This window comes from Oncorhynchus mykiss, chromosome 18, assembly GCF_013265735.2.
Source record: "Oncorhynchus mykiss isolate Arlee chromosome 18, USDA_OmykA_1.1, whole genome shotgun sequence".
NCBI classification, from domain to species: Eukaryota; Metazoa; Chordata; class Actinopteri; order Salmoniformes; family Salmonidae; genus Oncorhynchus; species Oncorhynchus mykiss.
The window spans coordinates 40,813,410-40,827,165 of record NC_048582.1 but is presented as its reverse complement, the minus strand read 5'-3'; the positions used below and the strand labels follow the sequence as shown (position 1 = coordinate 40,827,165).

Here is a 13,756-nt window from a genome sequence, read left to right as displayed (position 1 = left end):
TGCTTTGCTGCAGACGGACTGGTGCACCTCACAAAATAGATGGCATCATGAGCCAGGAAAACTATGTGGATATATTGAAGAAACATCTCAAGACATCAGTTAAAGCTTGGTCGCAAATCGGTCTTCCAAATGGACAATGACCCCAAGCATACTTCCAAAGTTGTGGCAAAATGGCTTACAGACAACAAAGTCAAGGTATTGGAGTGGCCATCACAAAGCCATGATCTCAATCCCATAGAACATTGTTGGGCAGAACTGAAAAGGCGTGTGTGAGCAAGGAGGTCTACAAACCTGACTCAGTTACAACAGCTCTGTCAGGAGGAATGGGCCAAAATTCACCCAACTTATTATGGGAAGATTGTGGAAGGCTACCTGAAACGTTTGACCCAAGTTAAACAATTTCAAGGCAATGCTACCAAATACTAATTGAGTGTATGTTAACCTCTGACCCACTGGGAATGTGATGAAAGAAATAAAAGCTGAAATAAATCATTCTCTCTACTATTATTCTGATATTTCACATTCTTAGAATAAAGTGGTGATCCTAACTGACCTAAGACAGGGATTTTTACTAGCATTAAATGTCAGGAATTGAGTTTAAATGTATTTGGCTAAGGTGTATGTAAACTTCCGACTTCAACTGTATCTAAATCAGGCAACAACAACAAAAAATGCACACACAGTAAAAAAAAAAAAATCATTATGTCATCATTGACTGTAGCGCATATTCTATATTTGGGTTAGGGTTGAGTGGGTCACACTTTTTTTGAAATTATTTTTTTTACCTTTATTTATCTAGGCAAGTCAGTTAAGAACAAATTCTTATTTACAATGACGGTCTAGGAACAGTGGGTTAACTGCCTTGTTCAGGGGCAGAACGACAGGTTTTTACCTTGTCAGCTCGGTGATTCGATCTAGCAACCTTTCAGTTACTGGCCCAACCGCTCTAACTACTAGGTTACTTGCCGCCCCAATGTGCGGTTGCGGATGGGTTATTAGCAATTGCGGGCGGGTGCGGGTGAACAAACAGCTGACCCGCACCCCTATTCCAGACACATGTAGAATCTATGCCTGTACAATCTATGCATCCTGTTTATTCTACCGGCTCGTGGTTTCCCAACGGTTTATGTTGGTGTTTCCTTTATTTCGGCTGTTAACTCTATATTGTCGTTGTCTATTTCAACATTGTTGCCAAAAAAACAGACTTTTGTGTCACTCAATGGCCTCTCTTTTCGTTAATCGGAGGTTAAAATAACACTATCATGACTATGGAACAGAATATATTTGTGGCGGTTTAAGTTAACCTTTAACAAATTGCCTTACAATGTCATGACAATATGCATTTTAAGCTACATTGGTGGCTTGCAAGGCACTAACGTGTGTGTATATATACAATTATTTTTCGCCTTTATTTAACCAGGAAGAAACCCATTGAGACACATTGTCTCTTTTGCAAGGGGAGACCTGGCCAAGACAGCAGCAGCAGTCAATTCAACATTTAAACATACCAATACAAACAGCACAACAACACGTCATTAGGTGCTCATCCGGCCTGGAGGAAACATTTACACTCCTCAACAGAATTTTGTCCAGAGTTTTAAACCCACTAAGGGGCGCTAGTATATCTAGGTGAAGCATATTTTGCAGACTTCCATGCCTCAGGTGCACAATCGGAATGGCAATCTTGCTTAACTCGGCAATGGCCCTGGGGACTTTTAGCAGCAACCATCTAGTAGACCGCGTCTGGGAACTGCTGGTGGTGATGGGGAAGGAGAGCAGGCTACCCAGAAGGGCTTTGTAGGTGAAGAAATACAAATGTAGCAGTCTGCGTATGTAAAGCGAGGTCTAGCCCTCCATTTGATATAAGGTGCACTGGTGGGTGAGGTGACTTGGCAAAGATGCATGATAAACAGAGTCCAGTTTCTTTAACACAGAACAGGCTGCATGCATATACAATATTCTGCTTCTTTCTGGCCTCAAATGGGAAGCAAAGCCTTGTTACAAGAATAAGAACCCAATTTGAGTTTAAACATCCTCACAATCACAATCCTCACGTGAACTTTGTAGGACAGCTTATCGTCCAACCAAAGATCAAGGTATTTGTAGGATGACACCTTTTTAATTGGTGTGCCCCCAGACGTCAAAATGCTAACATTCTCTGGCTGAGAGCCAGACAAGGTTAGCAGTAATTACATACTCTTGCCTACTATGTAATTACGATGTAATTACTGGTACTGCATAGTTATTATTTGTCATTATATGACCGTTGCAGATAAATGGTTATGGCAGGGTTCAAATAATGACGCTAGCTTGCCTAAGGTAGCTTCTAGCTTACTGAAGGTAGCGTCTGTTCATTGTGCAGTGCTTTTTCCTAAGAAGAGTTTTTCATACCTGTCATACCTGCTTTCAATGTCTGTTGTAATTCTGTTAACCTTTCCAAATTGCTTTTACTTCTCTGGGGTAAATGTCTACTTCTTGATGCAAGTTCTTGACAAGAAAAAGATGGCAAAGAAAATGGACAACTCAAAAAATGTGTACAGTAAATGTACTTCATTGTTTTCTGTCCATTGTCATTCTGCCTCTTGTTCTGTTGCAGGGTTCCGCTGGAAACAAAGGAGAGAAGGGAGAAAGAGTAAGTCATAGAGATAACAAACATATTGGTAATTGATGTAATACTTCATATACATTGCTTTGGCAACAGTGGCAACCACCCATTCATGCCAGTAGAGCATTTATTACATTCAATTGAATTTAGATATCTTATGATACTTATCTTGTTCTATATAATGTACAATGTACTATATATACAAATGTATGTGGACACCCCTTCAAATTAGTGGATTCAGCTATTTCAGCCACACCCATTGTTGATAGGTGTATAAAATCGAGCACACAGCCATGCAATCTCCTTAGACAAACATTGTCAGTAGAATGACCTCACTGAAGAACTCATTGACTTTCAATGTGGCACCTTTCCAACAAGTCAGTTCGTCAAATTTCTGCCCTGCTAAAGCTGCCCCAGTCAACTGTGAAGTGCAAACGTCTAGCAGCAACAACAGCTCAGCCACGAAGTGGTAGTCCACACAGGCTCACAGAATGGGACCGCCGAATACTGAAGCGCATAGTGCTTAAAAATTGTCTGTCCTCGGTTGCAACACTCACTACTGAGCTCCAAACTGCCTCTGGAAGCAACGTCAGCACAATAACTGTTCGTTGGAAGCTTCATGAAATGGGTTTCCATGGCCGAGCAGCCACACACAAGCCTAAGGTCACCATGTGCAATGCCAAGCGTCGACTGGAGTGGTGGCCATTGGACTCTGGAGCAGTGGAAATGCGTTCTCTGGAGTGATGAATCACGCTTCACCATCTGGCAGTCCAACAGTCAAATCTGGTACCTACCCGAATGCATAGTGCCAACTGTAAAGTTTGGTGCAGGAATAATGGTCTGGGACTGTTTTTCATGGTTCAGGCTAGGCCCCTTGTTCCAGTGAAGGGAAATCTTAACGCTACAGCATTCTAGACAACATTCTATGCATCCAACTTTGTGGCAACAGTTCCTGTTTCAGCATGACAATGCCCTTGTGCACAAAGTGAGGTCCATATAGAAATGGTTTGTCGAGATCGGTGTGGAAGAACTTGACTGGCTTGCACAGAGCCCTGACCTCTACCCCATCGAACACCTTTGGGATGAAACTGAATGCTCGGCTATGAACTGACATTTACTCCTGAGGTTCTGACCTGTTGCACCTCTACAACAACTGTGATTATTATTATTATTTGACCCAGCTGGTCATATATGAACGTTTGAACATCTTGGCCATGTACTGTTTTAATCTCAACCCGGCACAGCTAGACGAGGACTGGCCACTCCTCAGAGCCGAGTTCGTCTCTAGGTTTCTTCCTAGGTTCCTTCCTTTCTAGGGAGTTTTTCCTGGCCACCGTGCTTCTACATCTGCATTGCTTGCTGTTTGGGTTTTAGGCTGGGTTTCTGTATAGCACTTTGTGACATCGTCTGATGTAAAAAGGGTTTTATAAATACTTTTGATTGAAATGGAATTCCGACTGCGAGCCAGGCCAAAACGCACAACATCAGTGCCCGACCTCACTAATGCTCTTGTGGCTGAATGGAAGCAAGTCCCCGCAACAATGTTCCAACATCTAGAGGCTAGAGGCTGTTATATATAAAGGGGGGACCAACTCCATATTAATACCCAAGATTTTGGAATGCGATGTACAACAAGCAGGTGTCCACATACTTTTGGTCATGTAGTGTAATTCTGTGAAGTATGTGTTCGATGCTTAACATCAATGTTGGAGATAAATAATGCCCTCCTTTCAAGTAATTGCTGCTCCTCAGCTTGGTGGTATACAGTAGGTGTTCTCTGACAGCCTGACAGTATACAATTACCATTACAACAAGTTTTCTGAAGAGCAATATCACACGGTGTACTGCACCCAGAACACATTTTGTAGAAGACCTATTCATGCATACTTTATAAGCTAAAGCTCTAGAGCTGTGTTACTCAGCTGTAGAAATTATTTTCTACTTTACAGCAGTTATATTTTTAAAGAGCTATCGTTCTAGTGTTAAGTACTTTATGGATTGGTTTCGCCCATAACAGCGAACAGCGAATGGGTAATAAGGTTTTTATACAAGGCTCAAAAAGCAACATCTATGCCTGTCAACAACAGCCATGTTTTCCAATCGAAAGAGTTGATGCCAAAATCACGACTGGCAGGCTTTCTACCCAAGTAATGGTGGAGGAAATGTCACCTGTGGGATCGATGAAACAGGTTGGACACATCAAACACACAGTGTTATCTGTAGCCATGGTCTTGGTGTCACCATGTGTTTTTGCCTCCAGGGTGACCTGCAATCCCAGGCATCGGTCCAAGCAATCGCCCGGCAGGTCTGTGAGCAGCTGATACAGAGTGAGTATTTTTTTTATCCTGCAGCTGACCCTCTTCCTGTGTGTGTTTGTGCGGGTTTGTGTGTATTGATGTTAGTTTGCACAGGTCTTGTGTCTTTGAGTGTAATTGTATTCTATAGAAGTTTGAAAAAGGGAGTGTTGTCTGTGATGGTGTAAATGTATTTTGCCATTGGCATCCATTCATGCGCCACTGACCTCAGTCTGACGTCTGTCCCACAGGTCACATGGCTCGCTACAGTTCCATCCTCAACCACATCCCCAGTGCACCCGTTTCGGTCCGCACCATTCCTGGACCCCCAGGAGAGCCCGGTCGGCAGGGCGGCCAAGGACCACAGGGAGAGCAGGGGCCTGCGGGCAGACCAGGGTTCCCTGGGTCCAACGGAGAGAATGGACAACCAGGAGCCAGAGGTACTGAATAGAGGAGACTCAGATTTAACTCAAGCTATCGAGCAAAGATGTAGCCTGTGCCATAAGCTTGTAAGAGAAGATATTACAGTAAATGATACCGGCAGGTAATGTAAGAAAACATCACTAATAGAATCAGAAAGATGATTACATATTAGGCTAGATCTACATTATTGGACATGACACGTGTAGTGCTTAAGGTCATATAATATGGAAAGGAGACAAGCATGCCCACTTGTCTGAATTCTGTCAAAGTGTGTGTCCCCTCTGTCTCTGTTTGTCCAGGTTTGTCAGGAGAGAAGGGTGACAAGGGAAGCCCAGGTGTAGGAGTCCAGGGTCCCAGAGGCCCCGTAGGACCCCCAGGTAACCAAAACAATGCCTGGTGAAAAACACCCCAAAATGTCCAACTTCAATTTTTCTCCAGGGACTTCCTTTGCCACCGAACATCTGCAGAGGAAATCAACATCTGTTAAGGGGGTGGATTAGAAAATGGGAAGTCATCCGATCTGTTTTTTGATTAAGCGTCTCCCTCTTGATTCAAGGGGAGAATATGACACGAAGAGGATAGCCCAAGTTGGATTTAATTTACTTTTGTTTGTTGTTTTTCATTAAGCTGCCCATTCTGGTTTAATTAAACATGATTAGGGGGCATAGCTTTTGACTCCTTTATTGATTGTAGTCTAGCTGACGCAGTGTGTTGATTGAACTCCTGGAGTGGTTGCCAGGTTGGCCTACATGAGAGAACTTGGAGCGCTACTGGGAGAACATGTAGGTGTCTGGCATGCGCGAGATCAGTGCCTCCAAGGATATTTGAAAAAGGACATTCATAGCCTTTGCATTTTCTGATGGAGACAGCTCAGTTATAATAGCATTTTGGGTCTGATGAAAAGGCACAAAAGCTTATACTGACTGCTGGGAAATGATAAATATGCTGAATCTCTTCCTTTTGTGGAGAGATGTTTGGCCAATCAGTGGCCTAATTATGGACTCTAGCTAGTTTTCTATTTCAAAGCACACTACTAGATTTGAAGAGATAGTTCACCCAAATTACAAGTTGACGTATTCGTTTCCTTACCCTGTAAGAAGTCTATGGATAAGGTATGACAGCAATTCATGCTTTGGTTTAGTTTCCTTGGCACTGTTTCCACATGGTAATGTTTTATCGTTTTTGGGCATAAATTGAATTCAATTCATGGGACATTGGTCCCATGAATTGAATAGTAGCATTTTTCACACATTATGTTCAAAACATCTATAAGTGACTGTTGAGCTTTACAATAATGGGATTTGCGCCACAAATGCTAAAACGTTAGCATGTGGAAACAGTGCCAGGGAAACTAAACCAAAGCATGGATTGCTGTCATACCTTTTCCATAGACTGCTTACAGGGTTTGGAAACCAATGCGTAATTTTGTAATTTGGGTGAACTATCCCTTTAACTTCATGAATTCTACCTCCATATGCAGTGTTCTTAGTCACAATGAAGACAATAATATTGCTATAATGTTTTATTGGTTTGCCATAACGTTTCATATAATGATTTAACTTTGGAATTTAGCTCAATGTTAAAACCTTAATTGTTCATTGAAAATGTATTTGTTGTATCAAAACACACTCCCCACATTTCTCCGCCCTCTCATCACTCTTTTTCCGTTCTCCTCCAGGACCAACGGGTCAGGGGCGGACAGGTAGCCAGGGTCCGTCTGGTCGGCCGGGGAACCCTGGAACTCCTGGGCGGCCGGGTATCCCTGGACCAGTGGGGTCGGCTGGACCTCCTGGATACTGTGACCAGAACTCTTGCGTGGGCTACAACGTAGGAGGTAATTATGACCCTCATCCTCCCCTACCACTGTAAACACACCAAAACACCACAAGGCAGCATGAGATTTTTATAATATCAAAGTCCGATACATTAGATCTAATTGTTTAGCCATAGTGAACTCCATTGGCGTTGCCATCAGCTTGTTGTGTAGATAACCTTTACCTGAGAATGCACTCTCTGAGAATGGGTTTCCATGTCTATGACCTATTGTATCATACCCTGTCAATCAATCATCAACTCATTTAATCCAATTAAAGCTCTTTGAAAGGGAGACCTGAGCAAAGAGGTCTCATTGGGTTAAATCCGCCAGGGGGTTGACCCGAATCACACCCTTATCCACACTGTATTTCAAGGTGAAGCTAAGACAACATGACCTATCTGACTTATCTTGAAAAGGGAGTTCTCAGAATTGCCTACACTATAGTATGACTAACTTACCAGTTAACCAAGTTTAGTTTGGTTGCCCATACTGAGATATATTTAAGCAATTGTCATTTGTTTTCTGATTTACTTTATGCATAATAGACTTTGAATTCTAATGTATTGAGACCCACTTGATTAACCTCAGGACCAAACCTCATTAAAATAAATGAGTGGGAGCTCTTTATTCTCTGTTTACGACAGCTCAGGAAAATAATGAGCCCATTCTATTATCTGATGGTTTACAGTAAGATGGCCGTGAGCATATGGCTTATTTATGAATCCATTAGTTCCTGTTGCCATTTAAGCCTTGAAATACAAAATGTAACCAAGATGCAGAATTCAGCTTGGAAACAATGACTTACAATGTGACTTACACCTGAGAATATTTTTTCAAATGTTGCCATCTCAGTATCCCAGTATCTTAGCTTGTGGAGTTGAATTTAAACAAGCCTGCTTGTTTAAACGTCTATAGACCCTACAGATATATGTGAATGCTTGTGACATGTGCGATATAGTTATTCCAACAAAGTATCTATCAACTCTCAAAGTCTTATCACGATAAGTCATGTTTCAGTATTTGCATGAACAGACCACACTATTGCATCAAGTTTGGCTACATTGTTTCAAAAAGAAAATTCTGCATCTTTACAGTCATGTGATCATGATTTATTCAACAATAGTTTGTTATCTAATACACATGGTTATTGTGAGTGTGGATACAATCTATAGTGCCCGAACTGTAAATGCATGTGTGCATGGACACCCATCAATGATGTCTTTCTCTATCGGCCATTTTCTCTGAGGAAAAGGCATTACGGTGAGCACACTGTATGGCTCAAAAGGCCCGCGGTGTTCTCCATGCACTCCACAGTGTGAGTAATACCAGCATGGTGACTTTATGATTTTGTCTCATCTGTCTGACCTGTGGTATGTGTGTGTGTCTCACTCTCTCTCTGCTTCTGTCATCCCTCTCTCTCTCTCTCTCGCTACTTTCTCCTACTCAAGTCAAACAGTATGGGTAGTGAGCAGCGTTCAAAAGGGTTGTAGTGGAGGTGTTAGGGTAGATAGGCTTGTCCCTTGGCCCTACTCCCTCACTATACCACTGTCAGCAATGACTACTGCCTTGTTTCCTATAAAGCCATCCCTCTCTTTGTAGAAACACATTCTGCCTGACACAAAAACTAATTTAGCCATAAATGCATTTTTTTAGCTCACCATATACAGTTGAAGTTGGAAGTTTATATACACCTTAGCCAAATACATTTAAACTCAGTTTTTCACAATTCCTGACATTTAATCCTAGTAAAAATTCCCTGTCTTAGGTCAGATAGGCTCACCACTTTATTTTAAGAATGTGAAATGTCAGAATAATAATATAGAGAATTATTTATTTCAGTTTTTATTTTTTTCATCACCTTCCCAGTAGGACAGAAGTTTACATACACTCAATTAGTTTTTGGTAGCATTGCCTTTTAAATGGTTTAACTTGGGTCAAACATTTCGGGTAGACAAACTTCCCACAATAAGTTGGGTGAATTTTGGCCCATTCCTCCTGACAGAGCTGGTGTAACTGAATCAGGTTTGTAGGCTTCCTTGCTCGCACTCGCTTTTTCAGTTCTGCCCACAAATTTTCTATAGGATTGAGGTCAGGGCTTTGTGATGGCCACTCCAATACCTTGACTTTGGTGTCCTTAAGCCATTTTGCCACAACTTTGGAAGTATGCTTGGGGTCATTGTCCATTTGGAAGACTCATTTGCGACCAAGCTTTAACTTCCTGACTGATGTCTTGATGTTACGCCCTGGCCATAGAGAGGTTTTTATTCTCTATTTTGGTTAGGCCAGGGTGTGACTAGGGTGGGCATTCTAGTTTCTTTATTTCTATGTTGGTGCGGTTCCCAATCAGAGGTAGCTGTCTATCGTTGTATCTGATTGGGGATCATACTGTATATAAGTTGTCCTTTTTCGTTTGGGTTTTGTGGGTAGTTGTTTTCTGTTTAGTGTCTGCACCTGACAGGACTGTTTCCGTTTTCCTTCTTTGTTATTTTGTTCGAGTGTTTTGAGTATTACATTTATCATGGACACTTATCACGCTGCGTTTTGGTCCAGTCCTTCATACGACGATCGTTACACTTGAGATGTAGCTTCAATATATCCACATAATTTTCCTGCCTCATGATGCCATCTATTTTATATAGGACTCATTTTACTGTGGATATAGATACTTTTGTACCTGTTTCCTCCAGCATCTTCACAAGATCCTTTGCTATTGTTCTGGGATTGATTTGCACTTTTCGCACCAATGTACGTTCATCTCTAGGAGACAGAACGCGTCTCCTTCCGGAGTGGTATGACAGCTGCGTGGTCCCATGGTGTTTATACTTGCGTACTATTGTTTGTATAGATGAACATGGTACCTTCAGGCTTTTGAAATTGCACTGAGTTTGAAGGTAGGCCTTGAAATACATCCACAGGTACACCTCCAATTGACTCAAATTATGTCAATTAGCCTATCAGAAGCTTCTAAAGCCATTAAATAATTTTCTGGAATTTTCCAAGCTGTTTAAAGGCACATTCAACTTAGTGTATGTAAACCTCTGACCTACTGGAATTGTGATACAGTGAAATAATCTGTAAACAATTGTTGGAAAAATGACTTGTGTCATGCACAAAGTAAACCGACTTGCCAAAACTATAGTTTGTTAACAAGAAATTTGTGGAGAGGTTGAAAAACGAGTGTTAATGACACCAACCTAAGTGTATATAAACTTCCGACTTCAACTGTATTTTATCCGAGGCTTCTCTATGCTTCTGCAGCGAATGTGTACAGTTTTTATATTCTATAAGGAGCCAATAGTTGAATACTGATTGTCATTTGATGCATTACTCAGTTGAGCTGTCACATACATTTAATTAGAGATTAGACCTCCTGTCCCTGTCAGTGTAGCTCATCCATACCCCTCTTTAGCTCTTCTGGCCGCTTTGATGTCGTCGCTAACACTGTTCCTCGTGTGTGTCTCTTCCTCCTTCCTGTCCTGTCCCGCTAACCCAATCGAAAACAAACAAACAAATGCACGCTTTGGGGGTGGCCGCGGTGGCTAAAGAGGGTGGCAACGGTGGTGACCCATCTGACCACCGCAATGTTCCCTTAGTCCAATTGCCCCCCAACGTCTACCAGAACTATGACGAGGCGGGGGAGGAGGACCCCTATAGGTACGACGCGGGGGGCTACCCCTCCGAGTACTATCAGCCCAACTACCCGGCGCCCCGACCAGTCGAGCCTGAGGACCCAGCCCTGACCCAGGGCGACGAGGTGCTGAGGTCCCCCGGGATCCACCGCTCCTCCAGGAGCCTGGCTGAAGAGGAGGAGGAGGAGGAGAAGAAGAAAGAGAAAGAGGGGCCGGAGGAGAGGAAAATGGTTGGTCCCATGAGAGAGAGCAGGCTAAGGAGAGCCTTGAGGAGGTCGGGGACACACGACTGAGGAGTTGGGACTGTTCAGTTAAAGGGAGAAATATCCAAAGGGGGTTCTAAGGACTATCATTAAGTGCCTGATGTCAATGTCAAAGGGACATAAGGGAGAGGAAGGGTGGAGGAGGTTGGAGGAGAGAGTGGGAGGGACCATCTTCTCCTCTTCTTTCTGGAAGTGTTGTGGTTGGTGGTGTAGATATGGTATCTGTACTGTTGGTTGTAGCGTGGTCAGATTTTTGTGTGTGTTAATCGGTTACTTCAAGAGATACAATTGTATTGTTATTTTCTTTTCGTTTTCAGCCTACCACCTCTGTGGTTCATTCATCTAATTTCATGCAAATGATCAAATTCCTGGTCACGGTTTACTTCAAGTGCTTGTTTATGAGCTTAGTAAATACTGGAAGAACATAGGCCTGTAGTGTAGTATATTATAGTCTAGTGTATATTATAGTATAATATAGTATAGTTTAGTAGTAATATTTTTGTTCAATTGTAGCTTTTATTGCTAGGATATTACGCAAGAGTGAATAGCAAGTATTATTTCAACATTTTGAAAATATAATATTAACGATATACTACTTGGTGATATTTGTAGTGAATATAACTACCTATATTGATAACTATCCAACTAACATTATAAATAGACTCAATATGACCAGTTATTCTCCAGCTGTTCAAAACTTGACTATTATTATTTATTTTGATGAAATGTCCCATAATGTAATATTTGCATGTGTGTTTGTTTCACATATAATTATTCCATATCAATTTATAATGCTATTTTTACCCACCCATGGGAAACAACATATCAACATAAATATATGCTTTCATATCTTGACAGGGTCATTCAAGCTACCAGCCATATAGCCCAACTAATACCCCCATTGCAGTGTTATAGTACAAACATTTTGCTCTTTGTATTTTTACGATACATGTATGTCTTTAAAGGGTGTTTGAGAAGGTGCTAAACATGTAATATAACAAGATTATGAGTTAAATATGTGAAAAATATATTTCTTTTTTTAATGTATGTTTATTGTTATTGCAAGTGTCTCGGAATATGGTCTCCAGAACAGGAACGTTCAGCCTACAGTATTGTGATGAGTTGTTAGGCCTGTGGTCTATTCACCTTGCAGAGCTCCAGAGACTAACTATGTGGAACAGGCCACTGTAGTGTCTCTCATCAGAACACGTTTCAATCAAGGAAGTAATTTATTTTTTACTTGGTATTGGTTTTTCAAACAATAAAATTGAAGTACAACCATTATTTGCGGTGGGTACTCTCAACACTGCTTCTTTGTTCATATGGATGTGTTTGTTTTCTCCTACAAGTAATAAAATGCACTTCAATTGGACCAATGGCAGAACTTCAATTACATGATCAGTTATAAGACGTTTCATTACTAAAGGACCCACACAGATGGCAACCCCAAATCAATGTGTACACACAGATGGCAACCCCAAAGCAATGTGTACTTGCTATAGCTGAGAGTCTTCTAGATGACATCCTTAATCCTTGTTGTGGTTCTCTCAGCTATCGGGACTTGAAAAGGGATGCACTCACACACACTGAAACTTTGTAAGCAAGCAGTGTGCAATACTTAATTATTTTTGAATCCGTGAACCGCATAGGACTTACAACTAGGGCTTTGCGGTGACCGTATTACTGCAACACCTGCGGTCACGAGTCATGAAGGCAATCAAATTCCATGTGACTGTCACAGTAGTTAGGCTTCTCCAAGCTCTGATGCTGCTGGTCATTAGTAGCCTACAAAACATGCTAACTGCCTGGTACTCAGCACACTATTGTCCCTCTAATCACTCTGACATCAATGCAAATGTAATCGAAAATCTAATCAAACACTTCATGAGAGCCCATGAGCTCATGTTGCGCAACATTTCTATAGGCAACGCAATTGCGCGAGAAAACAGAGTGATGGCCTCTATTAAAAAGAGGAGGATCCCATCAGCTAGGCCTAGTATATTTATTTCTCCACTTTCCCAATATTAAGCACATAGGCTATACTCCTTTTGTAAATATAACCAAACTGGCTGGCAGGAAAATTAACCACTCAAAAAAAGCTTCCTCCATTCGTTTCCATGATAATGGTCCATTCTAAATCAAAACAAATTTCACACACAAACTATTTAGTATAGGTAAAGACAAGCTTAAATCAAGTATAGACTGATGGGTAACAATATTAGCCTATTACTTGTGAATGATATATTATCACTTGTGAGTTATGTCCAGCATAAGAAAAAACGCTTTTTTTTGCAACTTTTTCTAATCATAGTCTGCACACCTCATGTAGCCTAGACCATAGGCCTAAATGTTTTGATATGGTTTGTATCACAACTAAAGTGGCCAAATAACTTCTTAAAATGTAGCTCATTAATCCACTTTACAAGGGGTGTAGAGCCTAATTGGCATACATAATCAGCGCGTGAGTTTCAAGTTTGGGGAAGATCATTTTCACTATAAAAATGCAGAATTACATGCATAATTGTATTTGCGGTCGCTTTTAAGAATGCTGTTCTAATGGAACATTTGCCCTTATGAGGGTGCATTACGGCCACACAAAAGGGATACCGCCTGCTTGTTGAGTGACAGACACACAGTAGTGTGTACAGCCTGTGCAAAAAACAAAGCAAAGCTCGTTCCTTTCAAGCGACTTTCTTCAAATCATCATTAGAGTCGCATCATGCAGC

The 13,756-nt window shown here is 41.5% G+C and overlaps 1 protein-coding gene across 4 annotated transcripts in view; it reads left to right on the top strand.

The window, feature by feature from the left end:
- The window catches only part of LOC110496254 (collagen alpha-1(XIV) chain), an 87,166-nt gene extending 74,827 nt beyond the window's left edge, over positions 1 to 12,339 (top strand). For 2 of the 4 annotated variants that reach the window (XM_021572039.2, XM_036952831.1), the window contains 6 exons: positions 2,597 to 2,632; positions 4,866 to 4,932; positions 5,151 to 5,339; positions 5,622 to 5,699; positions 7,001 to 7,156; positions 10,684 to 12,339. In XM_021572039.2, the coding sequence (XP_021427714.2) occupies positions 2,597 to 2,632; positions 4,866 to 4,932; positions 5,151 to 5,339; positions 5,622 to 5,699; positions 7,001 to 7,156; positions 10,684 to 11,060 (903 nt within the window). In that variant the 3' untranslated portion in view covers positions 11,061 to 12,339. Of the gene's footprint in view, positions 1 to 2,596; positions 2,633 to 4,865; positions 4,933 to 5,150; positions 5,340 to 5,621; positions 5,700 to 7,000; positions 7,157 to 8,586; positions 8,910 to 10,683 lie in introns of those variants that run through there. The other 2 variants (XM_021572040.2, XM_021572042.2) reach the window with 2 other exon arrangements.
- Positions 12,340 to 13,756: the final 1,417 nt, after the last annotated feature.